The sequence below is a fragment of the Phodopus roborovskii genome, unplaced genomic scaffold (assembly GCF_943737965.1).
Source record: "Phodopus roborovskii unplaced genomic scaffold, PHOROB, whole genome shotgun sequence".
NCBI lineage: Eukaryota > Metazoa > Chordata > Mammalia > Rodentia > Cricetidae > Phodopus > Phodopus roborovskii.
The window spans coordinates 36,325,764-36,343,744 of record NW_026126409.1 but is presented as its reverse complement, the minus strand read 5'-3'; the positions used below and the strand labels follow the sequence as shown (position 1 = coordinate 36,343,744).

At 40.4% G+C, this 17,981-nt stretch overlaps 1 protein-coding gene across 1 annotated transcript; it reads left to right on the top strand.

Annotated features, from left to right (window-relative positions):
• Positions 1–1,812: 1,812 nt before the first annotated feature.
• LOC127220458 (disintegrin and metalloproteinase domain-containing protein 26A) lies at positions 1,813–4,165 on the top strand. The gene has a single exon (XM_051182316.1). The coding sequence runs from the start codon at positions 1,890–1,892 to the stop codon at positions 4,002–4,004; it is 2,115 nt and encodes a 704-aa protein (XP_051038273.1). The 5' UTR covers positions 1,813–1,889; the 3' UTR covers positions 4,005–4,165.
• The last annotated feature ends 13,816 nt before the right edge of the window (positions 4,166–17,981 follow it).

Here is a 17,981-nt window from a genome sequence, read left to right as displayed (position 1 = left end):
GGGTTTTAAAATATTTTGTAAGAAATACCATAGGAGCACAGGCATCATCACCTGATGCTAAGTCTTTAGAAGATTTGGTAAGATACAAAAGCACAAATATTTAGAAGGTGAATGGCAACATCCTCTAATACCTGAACAATCGTTAATAATTTGGGATGGAATTTCCTATAAATATTTCCACTATCTTCTATTTTATTATGAAAATTCTAGAGCTCTTAACGTGATTCAATACTTCCTAAATTATAGAGTGCTTGTGCAGTAGGTTGACTAGCTATTGATGATTTGAAGCTTAGGGAAGAAAAAAAAACCTATGGTAAAAGTTGATATTTTAGAGCTAACATGAAATCTAGATTGTTACAGCTGTACCAAATTTTGGGTTTAAAAAAAAGTGTATCATTTTTCTAGAGTTCTGAATGCCAGAATATTTTACATAGTAATTTAGTAAATGCAAGATTCAACTTGCTCAACTATTCTTTAAGTTTTATTTTTAACCTATCTACTTTTACAGTTTTAGTCACTAATTCTAACATATTATTCTTGGTACAATCCCAGCACTGGTGGGTACATTTTCAATAAATAATTCCTTTCTCTATACCAGAATTATAATTATCAAATCTAAATCAAAGTATTTTTGGATAGTAACCAGCATGTCAATGGTTTAATCATGATTTTATAATATTGCCCTTAAATGTCTTTTATTCCTTAATTTATTTTTCGAAAGATAACACACTAAAGATGATGGTGCCAGGTAGGAGATCACTCATCTGGTAAAGTGAATATTCTGAAAGCATACAGATATGAAAATGAATCCCTAAAACCTATGTAAAAAGTCAGGTTGACGACATGTACATGCAATGCCAGATATGAGGAGGCAGAAATATATAGGTCACTAAGGCTTAGCGTGATGCCAATGACCAACTTTATGTCAAAAACCAACTTGGATAAGGAATGACCCAAGGCTAATTATTGGCTTCTATATACACACACCATCACACATAAACACAAATACATGTACAAATAGACATACATTTGTACATGCTTACATAAATAAAAGCAAACAAAAAACCCAATCAATAAAAATTAAAATACTAAACTTTAGCATTAACTACACAAACTAGATGTACAGATTCTGAAGACTCACTAGTCAGGGTGAACTGTGACATTGAAACATATGTTCACATGCACACATGGTTCTCCTTCATACTATTATAAAGTCACATGCAGTAAGATTTTGAAAACTGGAAAATAGAAATGATGATAATTTTTGGCCTGAAAGAAGTTTATGCCACCTGAAACAAGGGCAAGGCAAGGACAGAAAGAAGCATACAAATGTATCCAATGAGCATGACAGTGTTTGAAGAGAGTTACGACATAGATGATATAGATATAGATATATGCAAAGACAATTTCATTTTCCACTAAGGAAATCTGCAGTTGGTGTTACAGAAAGGTTGAAATTTAGAATATTCAGAAACAATGCAAAAATGAGAGCGAGTTATCAAAAAGTTTGGACATATATTACTAAGAGCTGGGAAAGTACTAGAAATATATTTGCAGTGAAAGAAAGTGTACTTTACTAGCAACTAAAGAAAAAAATCCAACTCCTTGAAAAAGAAGACTAATTAATTTTAGCCTGTTCTCTGGTTTTTGTTTTTTGTTTTTTGTTTTTTTTTTTTTCTTCTCTAACCTGATTTGATTCTGAATTATATATGACCATGTCTGCCCTTCTATTTCCTGTTTCTTTTAGTTTTGCTGCTCTGATGGCTCAACTCTGCCAGAAAACATATCACAACCTGACACACAAACAGAGCAAGGCCTTTCCATGCCTGTCCTTTGTTCTCTAATAGGACATAGTGACTGTGGGTGAGGCCCTGGTCCATGAGAAGATCATGGTCCTTCAGCTCTGCCTGTGGATGGTGCTCTTCCTCTCCACATGGTCCCCAACTGGACATGCTAAATACAATAGCCCTCCTGAAGTAGTGATACCCTTGAGGGTCACTGACACTAGCAGACATGATGCTTCCCCAGACTGGCTGTCATATAGCCTGCACTTTGGAGGAGAGAGACATATTATCAACATGAAACCCACAAAATACTTCATTTCCAGAAACTTCCTACTGTTCACCTACACTGATCAAGATGATATCATTGCAGAACAGCCTTTTGTGCAGACTGACTGCTACTATCATGGCGATGTAGATGGAGACCCAGATTCCATGGTGATTATTAACACCTGTTTGGGAAGTTTGCAAGGCACACTAGAGATAAATGGCACAGTTTATGAAATCATGCCTAAGAAGTCAACTTCCACATTTGAACACCTTGCTTACAAAATGGACAGTGAGGACTCAGAATCATTTTCTATGAGATGTGGGTTAACAGAAGAGGAAATAGCACGACAAATGAAGATTCAAGAAAGCAAAGACTCCACGCTTATGCAAAGCCAGTATGAGAATTGGTGGACCCATCACAAATATCTTGAATATTTTGTGGTGATAGATAATAAACGGTATGTTCATAGAAATAATAATACCACAGCTTGTATTCATGATATTTTGCAAATAGTTAATGGAATAAATGGTTATTATCTTCAAATAGATATTGACGTGATTTTAACTACACTACAAGTGTGGAGTAAACAAAACCATGTCAATGTAGAAGAAGATATAGATAAAGTCCTAACTAATTTCTGCAAGTGGAAGCAAAATAACATTGGCAATCAAATTAGACATGATATCATACATCTTTTTCCCAGGCAAGGTTATGGTATATATTTAGGGCTAGCTCATGTAGGCACAGTTTGTACCCCTTATAATTGTGCTGTTAACAGTTTTATGTCTGATTCAATGACAGACATGGCATTCATTATAGCACATGAAATGGGTCACAATTTGGGTATGCATCACGATGATAGTGAATGCACTTGTGGGAGAAGAAGGTGCATAATGGCCCCAGCAAAATCTAATTCCCACAGATTCAGCAACTGCAGTTATGAAAAGCTGTTTTTAACAGTTACCCAAAGAACCTGTTTATACAATTTTCCAGATGAAGCAGTCAGCATCACCACAAACCTGACCTGGTGTGGGAATTATATAATTGAGGAAGGAGAGCAGTGTGACTGTGGATCCTCTGAATCATGTGAAAGAGATCCATGCTGTCACAAAGACTGTGCGCTCAAACCAGGTGCTGAATGTGCTTCTGGACTTTGTTGCAAAGATTGCAAGTTCATTCCCACAGGCACGGTGTGTAGAGAAAAGAACAATGAATGTGACCTTCCAGAGTGGTGCAATGGAACTTCAGCTAAGTGTCCAGAAGATGTGTACATGGAGGATGGAAATCTCTGCAGTGGTAGTGGTTATTGCTATAAAAGGGCATGTCATAAACATGAGAAACATTGTCAGACAATTTTTGGCAAAGGAGCCAGGAGTGCCAATGAGACTTGCTACATGGAAATGAACAAACAGGGTGACCGTTTCGGTAACTGTGGTAACAATAGCTATAACTACATACCATGCAATAGCTCGGATGTACTCTGTGGACGAATTCAGTGTGAAAATATAATAGAACTTCCCCATGGGGGAAATCATGAAACAGTACATTGGACTCACTTCAACAATGTCACCTGCTGGACTGTGGACTACCATTTTGGAATAACCATACCTGACATTGGGGCAGTGAGAGATGGCACACCTTGTGGTCCAGATTATATATGCATTGACAGGAAGTGTGTCCATAAGTCTGTTTTGATAAGTAACTGTTCAGCATCCCAATGTAATATGAAAGGAGTCTGTAACAATAAACATCACTGCCATTGTGACGTCAAATGGGAGCCACCAGACTGTCTGCTAAGTGGCTTTGGAGGTAGTATAGACAGTGGACCACCTCCAAGGAGATTAACAAACTCAAATTGGGGTAAATTTTTGCTAGCTTTTTTAATTCTTTTTGTGGTTTTGTTACTTTCCTTAAGTGTCCTAATGAAGAGGGTGCAATATTCCTTAAACTAAAATGACAAGCAACGCCACAAGCAGAACCCACATCCAATACTAAAATTTCACCTGAAAAACAAAACTGCAACCTTGAATGTTTACCTGCAAAGGAAGATGCCAAAGGTAAAAAAAGAAAACACAAAGGAAATAATAAAAATTATTTATCCTATAAGAATTTCTTCATGTGTGAATGTGCATACTTCTGAACATAGGAATATCAATGTATGTACATGTCTGAAATTCCAGGCCAGAAGTTCTGTACATTTCCCTTGTTTGAATATCAAAAACTTTCACCACCAAACAATAAGGTCTTACCATATTCATACTTTTCCTTAGTTTAAACAATTTCTTGCCTTGTTTTTTTTTTTGTTTTTTTTTTTTTTTTTATTGAATTGATGCCTGTCATCCACTAGCTTAGGCCCAACCTGTGAGGCATATGTATTTGTTTCTTTGTATTTAGTTTTTCTCAGCTCTAAACCCCTCCCACACTATATTCTGCTTTGTCACATACAGAGGAGGAACCTCCAAATATTATTTCCTCATGATAAATCCTGTCCACAAGAACCTGCCACTAAGAAAGCAAGGGTGAGATTGGAAAGGTGGGAAAATGATTTGTGGATCTTATCATGGCAGCTGGAGTCTCTGCTCTCACATGAATACTGTCAATAGTTCTGCTGGAGATTTTAACAGTTTTCAAACCTGCCCAGCACACCTGTCCTAGTCAAGATTCCCATTGCTGTAAAGAAACACTATGAAGAAAGCAACTTGGAAAGGTAAGTATTTATTTGACCTTACACTTTCTTATCACTCTCCATCACTAAAGGAAGTCAGGGCAGGAACCTGGGAGTAGGAGCTGATGCAGAGGGTATTGATAGACTGCCACTTACTTGTTTGCTCCTCCTGATTTGCTCGACCTGTTTTCTTATAGAACAGGATCTTATAAGATCAACAGACCAGGGATGGCTGCATCCACAACCCTGCCCTGCTGGCGCCTAAACATCAGTCACTAAATGAGAAAGTGTTCTATAGATTGCCTACAGCCCAATCTTACATGGACATTTTCTCTATGAAGGTTTTCTCCACTCAGATGACTACATCATGTGCTAGGGTGACAAAAGTCTATCTAGCACAGCACCATTGTCATCTCTAGGGATTCAGCACAACAACTACAAAACTTCACACCAGTAATTATTATCTCAGGTCTTCAGGAATTTTAGCACCAAAGTTTGTCCTTAGAGATTAGTATCCCACAGCCATGGAACAGCCTTCAAAACCCTGACAAGCTATCCAGATCTTCTTCCCTTTGACGTATAGTGCCAGTGTAGAGAACTCTACCTTCTAGTTAGCAGCCTTGGTCAACACAGGCATGAACATTTCTAATCATGGAATAATGGCCCATGTTAGTCCTATGCTGAAACTAGAATTCCATGATTTTCCTTTACCAATTTGGAAAGGCAATTTAAGCTTGGGTATTATTTCCTTAAAATCTTTAACAGAAATCCTGGCACTCAATTCTTGGTCAACTTTGTTTGACTATAAAATGAGATGAAGAAGATACTCACAAATTTGTGTTAAAATAAATAAATACCAGCAAATCCCATTTTCTTTTTAAATTAAAATTTCCTGCTAAACTTTAAAAGCCAAATTTTAAAGGCAGACAGGATCCTGTCCTCAAAACAGTGACTAGGGTAATCTGACCACCGAGCCTTACTGTAGCCAGCTTTTATGTATTTAGCTCCAAATCCTACCCTATCTGAATGTACTGGCAGCCGAATTCTCAATAAAAATGTTAAAAACTTGAAGGGCCAGGAACCAATGAAATAAATCCAAGTCCTAAAACTCTAGGATTGCCAGTCTAGTATCCACTAAAATGATATTCGTTGGCTAAAGGAGAAAGATTTTACATGACGTAAACAACTGAAAATGTTATATCCAACAGACCAAACCTAAAAGAAATACAGCAAACAATATATTGGGCAAAAGAAAGGAATGAACATAGCATAGAGACTGTGAATATAAATGTAACACAAAATACTACTGAGAACACAACAACATCCAAAATCAACAACATAATGACCACAGTTGACACATACATCACAGGCTGACTGAATAGATCATACAACAAATCTATTTATCTGATACCTACAAAAATGCATCTAACCTTTAAAGACAGGCATAGCCTTAGAGTAAAAGGATAGACAAAAGTACTCCAATCAAATGTAATAAGGAAGCAAGCAGGCTAACTTTTACAATATCTCACAAAGTAAACTTCAATTAAATCTAATAAGAGGAGATAAAACAGGATACTTCATTCTAATCACGGGACCAATTATACAAAAAAGACCTTACTGGCCGCCTATCAGTACGGAAACATCCTGAGTATCAGCCCAGCCTTGGCCCCATCGCCAGGCCTTGGCTAGAGGCAAGTCTGGGACCAATTCGGGTGGACTCTCCCCTACACCCTTCTCTGGGAATTCCCTGGGTTGGCCCCAGTGTCCTGTCCCCATCAAGAGCGCTCTTGGAGCTCTGATAAACCCCCCAAACCCCCTACCAACAGCTTGCCTCCCCCTACCCTGTGCCCTACCCTGCCCACTGTCCCAACACTCTGGTTGAGCAAGAGACAGAGGGTGGAGCCAACAATCCAGCCACCTTTGGGGAACTTCCTGGAGTGGCTCTAAGCACAGTAGACCATAATTTCCATCTGCCTGGTCACCGACCCCCATTGCCAATCCTCTACTGGAGTTCCAGGCCCCTCCTAGAGATCCCCCTATCCCTGCAGGAACACCCTGAGTCCCTTCCAGCAGGATTCATGACCCCCATCTCAGGGCCTCTGCTAAAGAGGCCTCACCTGGAGAGTGCTAGGCCCAGGTTAGATCTGCCTATAGGCATGAGGAACATTCTGAGTCCCAGCCTTCGGGATCTTTGAACCCCATTGCCAGACTTCTGCTGGAGCCTGATACCTGACCCCCATTGCCGGGCTCCTGCCTATGGAGAGACCTCCTGAGAGCTTGGACCACCCAGAGCTACAGACATCGAACCTCTGACCCACCTAAGCCCACTGGAGAAGTACCATAAAGAGGAGGACAGATCCCACCAACACCTACTGGAAAAAGCTATAGGAAGATGGCAATACAAGAAAACACCTAACAACAGAAAGACAAGCATGACACCACCAGAATCTAAGGAAACTACACCAACTAGACCGGAACACAACAAAGCAGATGAAGCAGAAGAGAATGACTTAAAAATTATCGTCAGCTTGACCCCCAAAGCAGGGCCTCTGATAAAGAAAGAGGCCTCAGCTGGAGAGTCCCAGTTTCCAGTGAGATCCAACTATCCTGCAAAACCTACCCAAGTTTCAGCTCAACCTTTGTCCTCTTCTGCCAGCCATTGGCTAGAGGTGAGTCTGGGCCCAATCAGGGCGGCCTTTCCCCTATGACCTCTCCCCTCCCCCCCCCCCGAACTCCCTGGGTTGGCCAATGATCCCCCTGATCCTGTGTCCTGTCCCCATCGAGAGCACCCTTGGAGCTCTGATACACCCCCACCCATCCCCACCACGAGCCTGCCTTCCCCCAACCTGTGCCCTACCCAGCCCACTATCCTGCAGCTCTGGTTGAGCACTGGGACAGAGGGTGGAGCCAACAGTCCACCCTACTTCAGAGGCTTCTCGGAGCAACTCTGAACAAAGGAGACCTGCCTATCCACGCGGGACCACCCGTAATTTCCACCTGCTTGGTCTCTGACCCAACCTCCAGTCCTCTGCTAGAGTCCTGGGCTCCTCCCAGAGATCCGCCTATCTCTGCGGGTCCACTCTGAGTTCCCACTGGCAAGAACCTTGACCCCTAAACCAGGACCACTGCTAAAGAAAGAGGCCTCAGCTGGAGAGTGCCAGTTTCCAGTGAGATCAGACTATCCTGCAGAAAGATCCCAAGTTTCAGTGTCCTCTTCTGCCAGCCATTGGCTAGAGGACCAACTGTAATTTACACCTCAGGGTAAAGGGTTGGGAAAAGATCTTCCAATTAATTGGAACCAAGAAGCAAGCAGGCGTGGCTATCCTAATATCTAACAAGTTAGACTTCAAACCAAAATTAATCAAAAGAGATGAAGACGGTCATTTCGTATTCACCGCGAGAGAAATCCATCAACACAAAGTCTCAGTTCTGAACATCTATGCCCTTAATACAAAGGCACCCACATTCATAAAAGAAACACTACTAAATGTAACGAGTACTGTTTTTTTGCCCGCCGCCTGGTCTTGTCCTGCCGCCATGCCGCCAGACCCAAATAATGCACAGAGATTCTGTATTAGATATAATCCTGTTGGCCAGTTACTAGTTTCTTATCAGCTAACTCTATCTTAATTATTAACCCATTTCTATGTATTTCCACGTGGTCTTACCGAGAGCAGAGGAATGGCGGTTCTGTTCTCTCCAGGCTCTCCATCTTGGCTCCTCCTTACTACTTCCTCTTCCTCCTTGTCTTCTAGTCCCTCCTATCTTCCTTTCCTATTGGCCAACAGTGCTTTATTTATTAACCAGTATGAGAAACATATACAGAATGACATCTCCCATCAACTAAAACTCAAAGTTCATATAAAACCTCACACACTTATAGTGGGAGACTTCAATACACCACTCTCAACACTAGACAGGACCACTAATCAGAAACTCAACAAAGAAACAAAAGAACTAACAGAAGTTATGTCTCAACTGGGGTTAACAGATATCTATAGAACATTCCATCCAAAGACAAAAGAATATACCTTCTTCTCTGCTCCACATGGAACCCTCTCTAAAATCGACCACATACTAGATGGCATAACAAACCTCAACAGATACAAGAGAATAGGAATAGTCCCCTGTATCTTATCAGACCACCATGCTTCAAAATTGGAATTCAACAACAACACAAATAGCAGAAAACCTGCAAACTCATGGAAACTGAACAATGTGCAATTGTACCACACGTGGGTGAAAGAAGAAATAAATAAAGAAATTAAGACTTTCTAAAATTCAACAAGAATGAGGATACAACATACCCAAAATTATGGGACACCTTGAAAGCAGTGCTACGAGGCAACTTCATTGCACTAAGTGCCCATATGAAAAAAACAGAGGATAGTCACATAGGAGAATAAACAGCGCAACTGAAAGCCTTAGAACAGAGAGAAGCGAATTCACCCCGTAGGAGTAGACGCCAGGAAATAATCAACTTGAGGGCTGAAATCAACAAAATAGAAACCAGGAAAACAATACAAAAAATCAATGCAACAAAGACTTGGTTTTTTGAGAAAATCAACAAGATAGACAAACCTTTATCCAAACTAACTAAAAAGCAGAGAGTGAACATGCAAATTAACAAAATCAGAAACGAAATGGGTAACATAACAACAAACACAGGGAAATCTAAACAATATTCAGGTCATACTTTGAAAACCTGTATTCTACAAAATTTAAAAATTCAAAAGAAATGGACAAATTTCTGGAAGAAGTCAAACTGTCTTTATTTGCAGATGATATGATAGTTTACATAAGTGACCCAATAGACTCTACCAGGGAACTGCTACACCTGATGAACACCTTCAGAAAACTAGCAAGATAAACTCAACAAAATTAATAGCCCTACTTTATTCAGACGAAAAAGAGGCTGAGAAATAAATTAGAGAAACATCACCCTTTACAATAGCCACAAACAACAAAGTATCTTGGGGAAATGCTTATCAAACAAGTAAAAGACTTACATAATAAAAACTTGGTGGCTCTAAAGAAATAAATTAAAGAAGATACCAGAAAATGGAAAGATCTCCCATGTTCTTGGATAGGTAGGATAAATATAGTAAAAATGGCAATCTTGCCAAAAGCAATCTACAGATTCAATGCAATCCCCATTAAAATCCCACCACAATTCTTCACTGACCTTGAAAGGATAATATCAACTTTATATGGAAAAACAAAAGACCCATGATAGACAAAACAACCCTGTACAATAAAAGAACTTCAGGAGGCATCATCATTCCTGACTTAAAGCTCTACTTCAGAACTATAGTTCTGAAAACAGCCTCGTATTGGCACAAAAACAGACAGGTAGACCAAAGGAATCAAAAATCCTGATATAAACCCACACACCTATGAATAAAATGGGGCGAGGAAAGCATCTTAAACAAATGGTGCCGGCACAATTGGATGAGGGTGTGTAGAAGACTGCAGATAGACCCATGTCTATCGCCATGCACAAAACTCAAGTCCAAATGGATCAAAGACCTCAACATAAATCCAGCCACACTGAACCTCTTAGAAGAGAAAGTGGGAGGTACCCTGAAACAAATTGGTATAGGAGACTGTTTCCTGAACATAATTCCAGGAGCACAGTCACTGAGAGCAACAATTAATAAACAGGACCTCTTCAAACTTAGAAGCTTCTGTAAGGCAAAGGACACAGTCGACAAGACCAAACAGCAGCCCAATCCTACATCTAAAAAAGGGCTGATCTCCAAAATATACAAAGAACTCAAGAAACTAGTCAACAAAACAACAAATAACTCTATTTAAAAATAGGGTACAGAACTGAAGAAAGAATTCTCAATAGAGGAAATCAAAAAGGCTGAAAGACACTTAAGAAAGTGCTCAACATCCTTAGCTATCAGAGAAATGCAAATCAAAACAACTTTGAGACACCATCTTAATTCTGCAAGAATGACAAAAATTAGAAACACCATTGACAACTCATGCTGGAGAGGATGTGGAGAAAGGGGAACAATCCTCTTCTGCTGGTAGGAGTACAAATTCATATAGCCATTTTGGAGATCAGTATGGCGGTTCCTCAGGAAAATGGGTATTAGTTTACCACAGGACCAGGCAATCCCCCTCTTAGGCATATACCCAAATGATCCACATCCATGCAACAAAGACATGTGCTCAACTATGTTCATAGCAGCACTATTTGTAATAGCAAGAACCTGGAAGCAACCTAGATGCCCCTCAACTGAAGAATAGATAAAGAAGATGTGGCACATCTACACAATGGAATACTACTCAGCAGAAAATAATAATGGAATCCTGAAATTCGCAGGCAAGTGGATGGCAGTAGAAGAAACCATCATTGTTGAGGTAACCCAGTCACAAAAAGAGGAACATGGTATGTACTCGCTCATATATGGATTTTAGACCTAGAGCAAATGATCACCAGCCTATAATTCACACCGGAAGAACTAGGATACAAGATTCATATAAAGTCCCTCACAGAAGGGGGAAGGGACAAGTTCCCCAGATCACATGGGAAGTGGGGGGGGGGCAATGAATGGAGAGAGAAGTAGGAGAAAGAGAAGGGGAGGAGAGGAAAGCACATGACACAGGAAGAGTCAGGGTAGCAATAGAAGACAGGAGAGAGAGAGAGAGAGAGAGAGAGAGAGAGAGAGAGAGAGAACAAACATAAAGAGTCATTATTGGTTTGAAGGTCTAGAGACCTACAAGACTGCTGCCAACTAACTATTTGGGCAACAGTGGAAAGGCTACCATAAATTCCCTTCCCAGATAGTGAGATCAACAACTAACTCATCCACCATCATGTAGCCCTCATCTACTACCTGTTGGAAACCAAAGCAAACACCCATAACTAAACACTAAGTCAAACTAGAATCCAGATGCAGAGGGAGAGGACAAGCCCAGGTTGCAGAAACACCTAGAGACAGCTGACCTGAACAAGGAGGAACTAACAGGCCCCCAGAATGATATCTGGGAATCCAGCATGGGACTGACTCAGACCCCCTGAATATGGGTCTCAGCTAGAAGGACTGAACAGTCTAAGGGACCTCAGGGAGTAGAACCAGGATGTATTCCTGGTGCACAAAAGGACCTTGCTGACACATCTCCCATGGAGGGATACTCCCTTAACCTAGAGATAGGAGAGAATTCCTAGTCCCTACTTCAAATGACATGACAGATCTACATGACCCTACCTGGATGGCATTGCCCTATATGTGGAATTGGGGTCGGTGGATGGGAGGGGAGGGTGGTCAGGGTGCATGTGAGGGGGGGGAGAGAGTGTAAGGAGGAGGGAAGGAGGGAAGGAGGGTAAACTGGGATCAACATGTAAAATAAAAATAATAATAAAAAAGAAAACAAAACAAAACAAAAAGACCTTACTGTCTTTGCCATGCATATGCTAAACTCTGATGAAATTGATTTCATTAAAAAAAATAAATCCAAACTGCTGGGTTTAAAAGCACATATTAACACCGATCTAGTAATAGTAGGTGATTTCAGGACCCTACTTTTCCAATAGATGTATTATCTAGACAAATAAATATAAGAAGAAATAACAAACTTAATTGACACCATTCACCAAAATGGACTTAACACACATCTACAGGATATTGTATGCAAACACTGAAAAGTAAAGAGTAAAGACATTCTTCTCATTGGCATATGAAAATACTAGGGGTCAGGCCAATCCAAGGCTTTCTCAGAGTTCCCAATCAAAAGATAAAAGGAACTTTAGTTCTGTTTCATTGCCCAGCTGGGCTGAGTCCAGGACATCGAAGGAAACAAGTAGTCAGTTTCTGGGAACTGAACTTAACCCAAGGCTGCTGTGTACTTGTTCTGTGACACACTGGAGATAGCCTGTGTTGCCTTTACACTGCACTGCTTGATAATCCTCCTGCTGATTCTACGTCATTCTGTGACAGTTTTCTGCTGACTCTGTTCATGTTTCCTTCTAAAGATAGTACACTAAATGATGCTGCTTCATAAATTTGCAGGCATGAGCCATCAGCTTCTACAGTCCCCATGATCCCAGCTTTCTGTCCTGTTTGTTTTGTTATCCCTGGTTGTCCGCCATTGGAAGTTCTCAATTCTGAACCTTCACTCATGCCAGTTGCAATCACTGAAGCTTTTCTCCTGCACTGGGGGGCACAAAGCAAACAATTACAAATTCTAAGATAAATCACTCAGTGTATCATATTTGACTTATGATAAGGCTTTGTTCTGACCATCCAGAGTTCTAATGAATAAAGGTGCTTCACAAACTCACTTTCCTGTAGCACAAAAAAATAAAAGACTCAGAGATGGATATTTGGGTTCAAGCTGTAAGCTGAAGATCAGAAAAGCAGTTCAAACTGCTCCTGACTTTATTACTCTTTATCAGATTCACTCAGACTGCTATGTTTTCCTCAGTGTGCCTGGAGACTCCTGAGGCTGACTACTGAAGATCCTGCTCCTATCTTTTCTATCTCTCTAGTGCTGGGATTAAAGGTGTGAGCTCTGTTACTCTTTAAGACTGATTCAATCTCATGTAGCACTGGATGGCCTTGACCTCTGAGAGATCCATCTGCTTTTGTCTTGTGAGTCTTGGGATTAAAGGTGTGTACCACCACTGTCTGATCTCTATAGCTTAAGGCTGACTTTTCTTTTTGAATCTTCAGGCAAGCTTTAATAAATCATAAATAATGTATCACCACACTTTCCCCTTTCCTTAGCTTGCAGGGAGACCTTTTCATGTGTGGGTCAGGTCATCCTGGTTTCTATAAGTAAGAAAGCTCAGTCATTAAGAACAAGTCAACACTCTGAACCAAGAGCTGGGGAGCCTGCATGAGATCTAACTAGGTATTCTGCATGTGAATGATAGCTGTGTGGCTTGGTCTGTTTGTGGGACCCCTGGCAGGGGGACTAGGATCTATTCCTGGCACATGAGATGGTTTTGGAGCCCATTCCCTACGGTGGGATGCCTTGCTCAACCTTGATGCAGGGAGGAAGTGCTTGGTTGTATCTCAACTAGATGTGCCAGACTTTATTGACTCCACATGGGAGGAGTGGATGGGGGTTGGAGTATGGGGGATGGGAGGGGACTCAGGAGTAGAAGAGAGAGGAGGAATAATAATAAAATAATATATAATAAAATAATAATAAATAAATAAATAAAATAAAAAAAGAACAAGTTAACAAGTCCACTCCACCAAAGCCTCTTCACCAAGTTCTGCCTCCAAGTCCCTACCTTGAGTACCTATTGGACTTCACTTGGATTGTGGACTACAAGCAGAAGTATAAAATAAACCCTTTGCTTCTCAAGTTCATTTTTGGCATGCTGTTTTCTCATAGCTAAGAGAGTCACCCATTTCAATGCCTAGTATAGTATTGAAAATATCTCACTCTTTGTTAAAATAGTTAAGAGAGAGTGGCATATAACTCATAAAAAGCTTGTTGGTTTATTTGGGGTTTTCTTATTCTTCTTATCTTTTTATTTCCTTTAATAAGAGAAAAAACACCATGAAAATAAGGATTAAAGTTTTTAAACATCCCCTGAAAAACAATAACTGATTATCCAAATTTCAGTTGAGAAAGCAGAGCCCGGTTTAACCTATAAAGAAAGAGTTCAATGTTGAGATTTCACCTAATTAGAAAAAAAATATATCTTAATGTTCAAACTGTACCTGGAATGCAACATATACAAATTTTATAGAATAATACCAGTCCATGTGGAACTATCCATGCATTGGTCTATAACATCGTGCATGTAGAAATGCTACTACCTGTATCATAAACCTCCACAAGAAATTAGAGAGCTACATTGTTTTAGGATCCTAATATTTCAAGACTAAGTGAAAAACAGAAGTCCTAGCATATTTGTACTTCGTTATTTGAAGGCAATTTAGTTTATTTTTAATGGAATCGGTATCTGTGGTCCATAAACATGGGAGGGATTCCTGGGTCATCTGTGTACATTTTCACTGGGCATCTCAGTTTCAAAATATGTTCACTATTACACTTCAAGTTATCATTTATAAAGAGAGATCCCACAAGTCCCACTTGGTGTGACCAGACCATACTAGTATAATCTGCATATATAGCAGCCTGATTTGCACTTGAAAAAGTGGGCAACTGTCAGGATGAAGTACTTTACCATGTTGTTTGTCACAACTCTCACCCAGGTGGCATTTTTAGGTTGTAGTCCAGGATTAATTAGTGCGTAGTCTGGGCTGTTCTCGAAGCATCTGCACTGAGAGTCCCAGCGATACAGCACTGCACTGAAACAGCCTATCTGAGACTTGATTCTTTGAGTCCTCTAGAAAATTCCAGAAGTTCAGTCTCCAATGTGGCTATACTGTTGCCAAAGGGACTTCAGGTTCTTATGTTCTAGATGAATAAGACAGACTCCAGAACCAAGACTATCTCCTCATTCTTTGATCTGTCCTCCTAGTGACACAGTACTCAGTCTAGTTAGTCACTCTGTTATCTCAGGGATGTGCTTTTTCATTCTTGAAGTGAACCGAAGGAAGCACAGCTTCCTATGGCCTACTTGATAACTATGATGGTGTCAGAGTTTCATCAAGGCCTTTTAAGGTGTGTAGACAAGGTCCCCTGGAGAGGGGGGAAAGGGTCAAGATCTCCTGAGCAAATTAAGAGCATGGGGGGAGGGGAAAGTGAGTTAGGAGAAAGAGAATGAGAGAAGAGGGAGAGGGGACGACATGAGGGAGCAGGAAGATTGAGCCAGGGGGAATAATAGAGGAGAGCAAGAAAAGAGATAAACCATAATAGAGGGAATCATTATAGGTTTTTAAGAGGAATATGGCAGTAGGGAAATGTTCAGAGACCTACAAAGTTGACATCAGTTAACAGTATAAGCAATAGTGAAGAGGCTACCTTAAATACCCTTCCCTTATAATGAGACTGATGACAACCTTATATGCCATCCTAGAGCCTTCATCTACTAGCTGATACAAGAAGAAACAGAAACCCACAGCTAAACACTGAACTGAACTCCTGGAATACAGTTGCTGAGAAGGAGTGGTGAGCTAAGAGGTCAAGACTAGGCTGGAGAAACCCACAGAAACTGCCGACCTGAACAAGGGGAGCTCATGGACCCCAGACTGGGAAACTAGCATAGGACCGACTCAGACACCCTGAATTTGGGTGTTAGTTAGAAGGACTGGGCAGTATATGGGGCCTCTGGTAGTGGATCAGTATTTATCCCTAGTATATGAATGGAATTTGGGAGCCCACTCTACACAGAGGGATACTCTCTCAACCTAGACACACAGTGGAGGTCCTAGATCCTGCTCCAAATGATGTGACAAACTTTGAAGACCCCACAGGGAAGGCCTCACTCCTCCTGGGGAGCAAAAAGGGGATGAGATAGGGGTCAGTGAGGGATAGGGGAGGAGGGAAGGGAGAGGGAACTGAGATTGACATGTAAAACAAGATTGTTTATCACTGAAATTTTAAAAATATAGTAGGAAAAAATAAAGTAAGTAGACATGACCTAAGGGTAAGTAGAATTTTATTAAAATCTGTCAACAGAAAAAATAGGTCTTCCCACTGAGGGTTTTTATTAACTTTTCTTATAAAATACATTCACGTGACTGGCAAGATACCTGAGCTACTATGGGCCATTGTGACATGAGCATGTTAAACAGAACTTAATCCCTACAATCTACATGACAGAAGGAGACAACTGACCCCTGAAAATGTCTTTGACCTCCCGAAGGTTACCTTGAGAGAGCAGCACGCATGCTTCTATGCAAGGACAAACAAGAAATAACAAACAAACACATTAGTTAATACATATATGCTTACATACATGCATAAATAATTCCAGGGATATTTTAGAATTTTATCTTTTATAAAATATATAATATCAAATCAGGTTTTCTTTGAAAATAAAACACAAAAGACTGCTGAGAGACAACGGTCCAAGTAACTATGAAGAATACATTTCATATCCAGAAAGCCATTTTGGAATGAGGTGAACTGCCCTCCATTCTTTCCTCTGCAGCACTAACTGAGGCTGTACCTGCATTGAAGATGGGGGCTCCCTCAGTAACAGAAGATAACTTCTGCTGAAGACAGAAAACCTCCAGGTCTCAAGATCTACAAAAGACTGTGTTTGTAGATTATTTATTTGGAGACCTCAACTCCTTATCATTGTATCTCATGTTTTATACTTTTATTGATATTTTTGCACATATTTACTGGTTCTACATTATTGTGGGGATAAATAAGAATCTGAAAAATGATAGGCTGATGGATGTTTATTTGGAGAGAAATCAGTTACACCAGAAACAGATGACCGCCCACAGGTTCCCATCCCAAGGATGACTCTGGATGCTCTCTTGTCTCTGACCAGGAAACAAGAGAGTGAGCTGGGGTACCAAACCCCAGACCTACTTCCCCCAGATCATGCCTGCACCTGTCCCCTTACCCCAGTGGGCATGGTCAATGTAACAGGTGCAGGCAGGGTGGATATCTCACTACACTACATCATAGTACAGAGATACTTGTTAATTACCTGGGTTTTTTTCCTACTCTATTCAGAGTAGCAAGCAATTAGATACAGCCTAGACATGCAACAACTACTGAATGGATAATGAGAACATTGGCATTTTATCATGTATGACTTTCATTTGCAAAATAATTTTTTTCATGGTCATTGTATTTTAAGACAGAACTCAATTGTGTTTGCAGCCACTGTCTAACACCAGCACCACCTCTGGCTTGCAGAGCTCCAGCAGAAGGAGAAGGTGGGTAAGTAAGGTGGTAGTCATTCCAAGGCCCATGCAAAGCAGACTACCCACAAATCCATAAGTGGTAAACCACTCAGGAAACAACTGGCTAAAAACAAAGCTGCTCGCAAGAATATATCTCTATTGAAGGGGTGGAGAAAAAAAAAGAAAGAAAGAAAAAAAAAACTCATTGTTACAGGCCTGGTATTCTGGCATTCCATGAAATCAGATGCTATAAGGAATCCACTGGACTTCTGATATACACGCTCCCCTTCCAGCGTCTGGTACAAGAACTTGCTCAAGACTTCAAAACAGATCTGTGCTTCTATACTGCAGCTGAGGTGATAAATTGTTTATGATCTATTAAAGCTACTGGATATCAAACAAGCCAAGCAGCAATTTGCCATAGAAGCCAGGCACATACCTTTAATCCCAGGATTAAGATTAAGAGGTGGACAGATCTCTGTTAGTTCAAGGCTACACTGATTACATGAAATTGATCC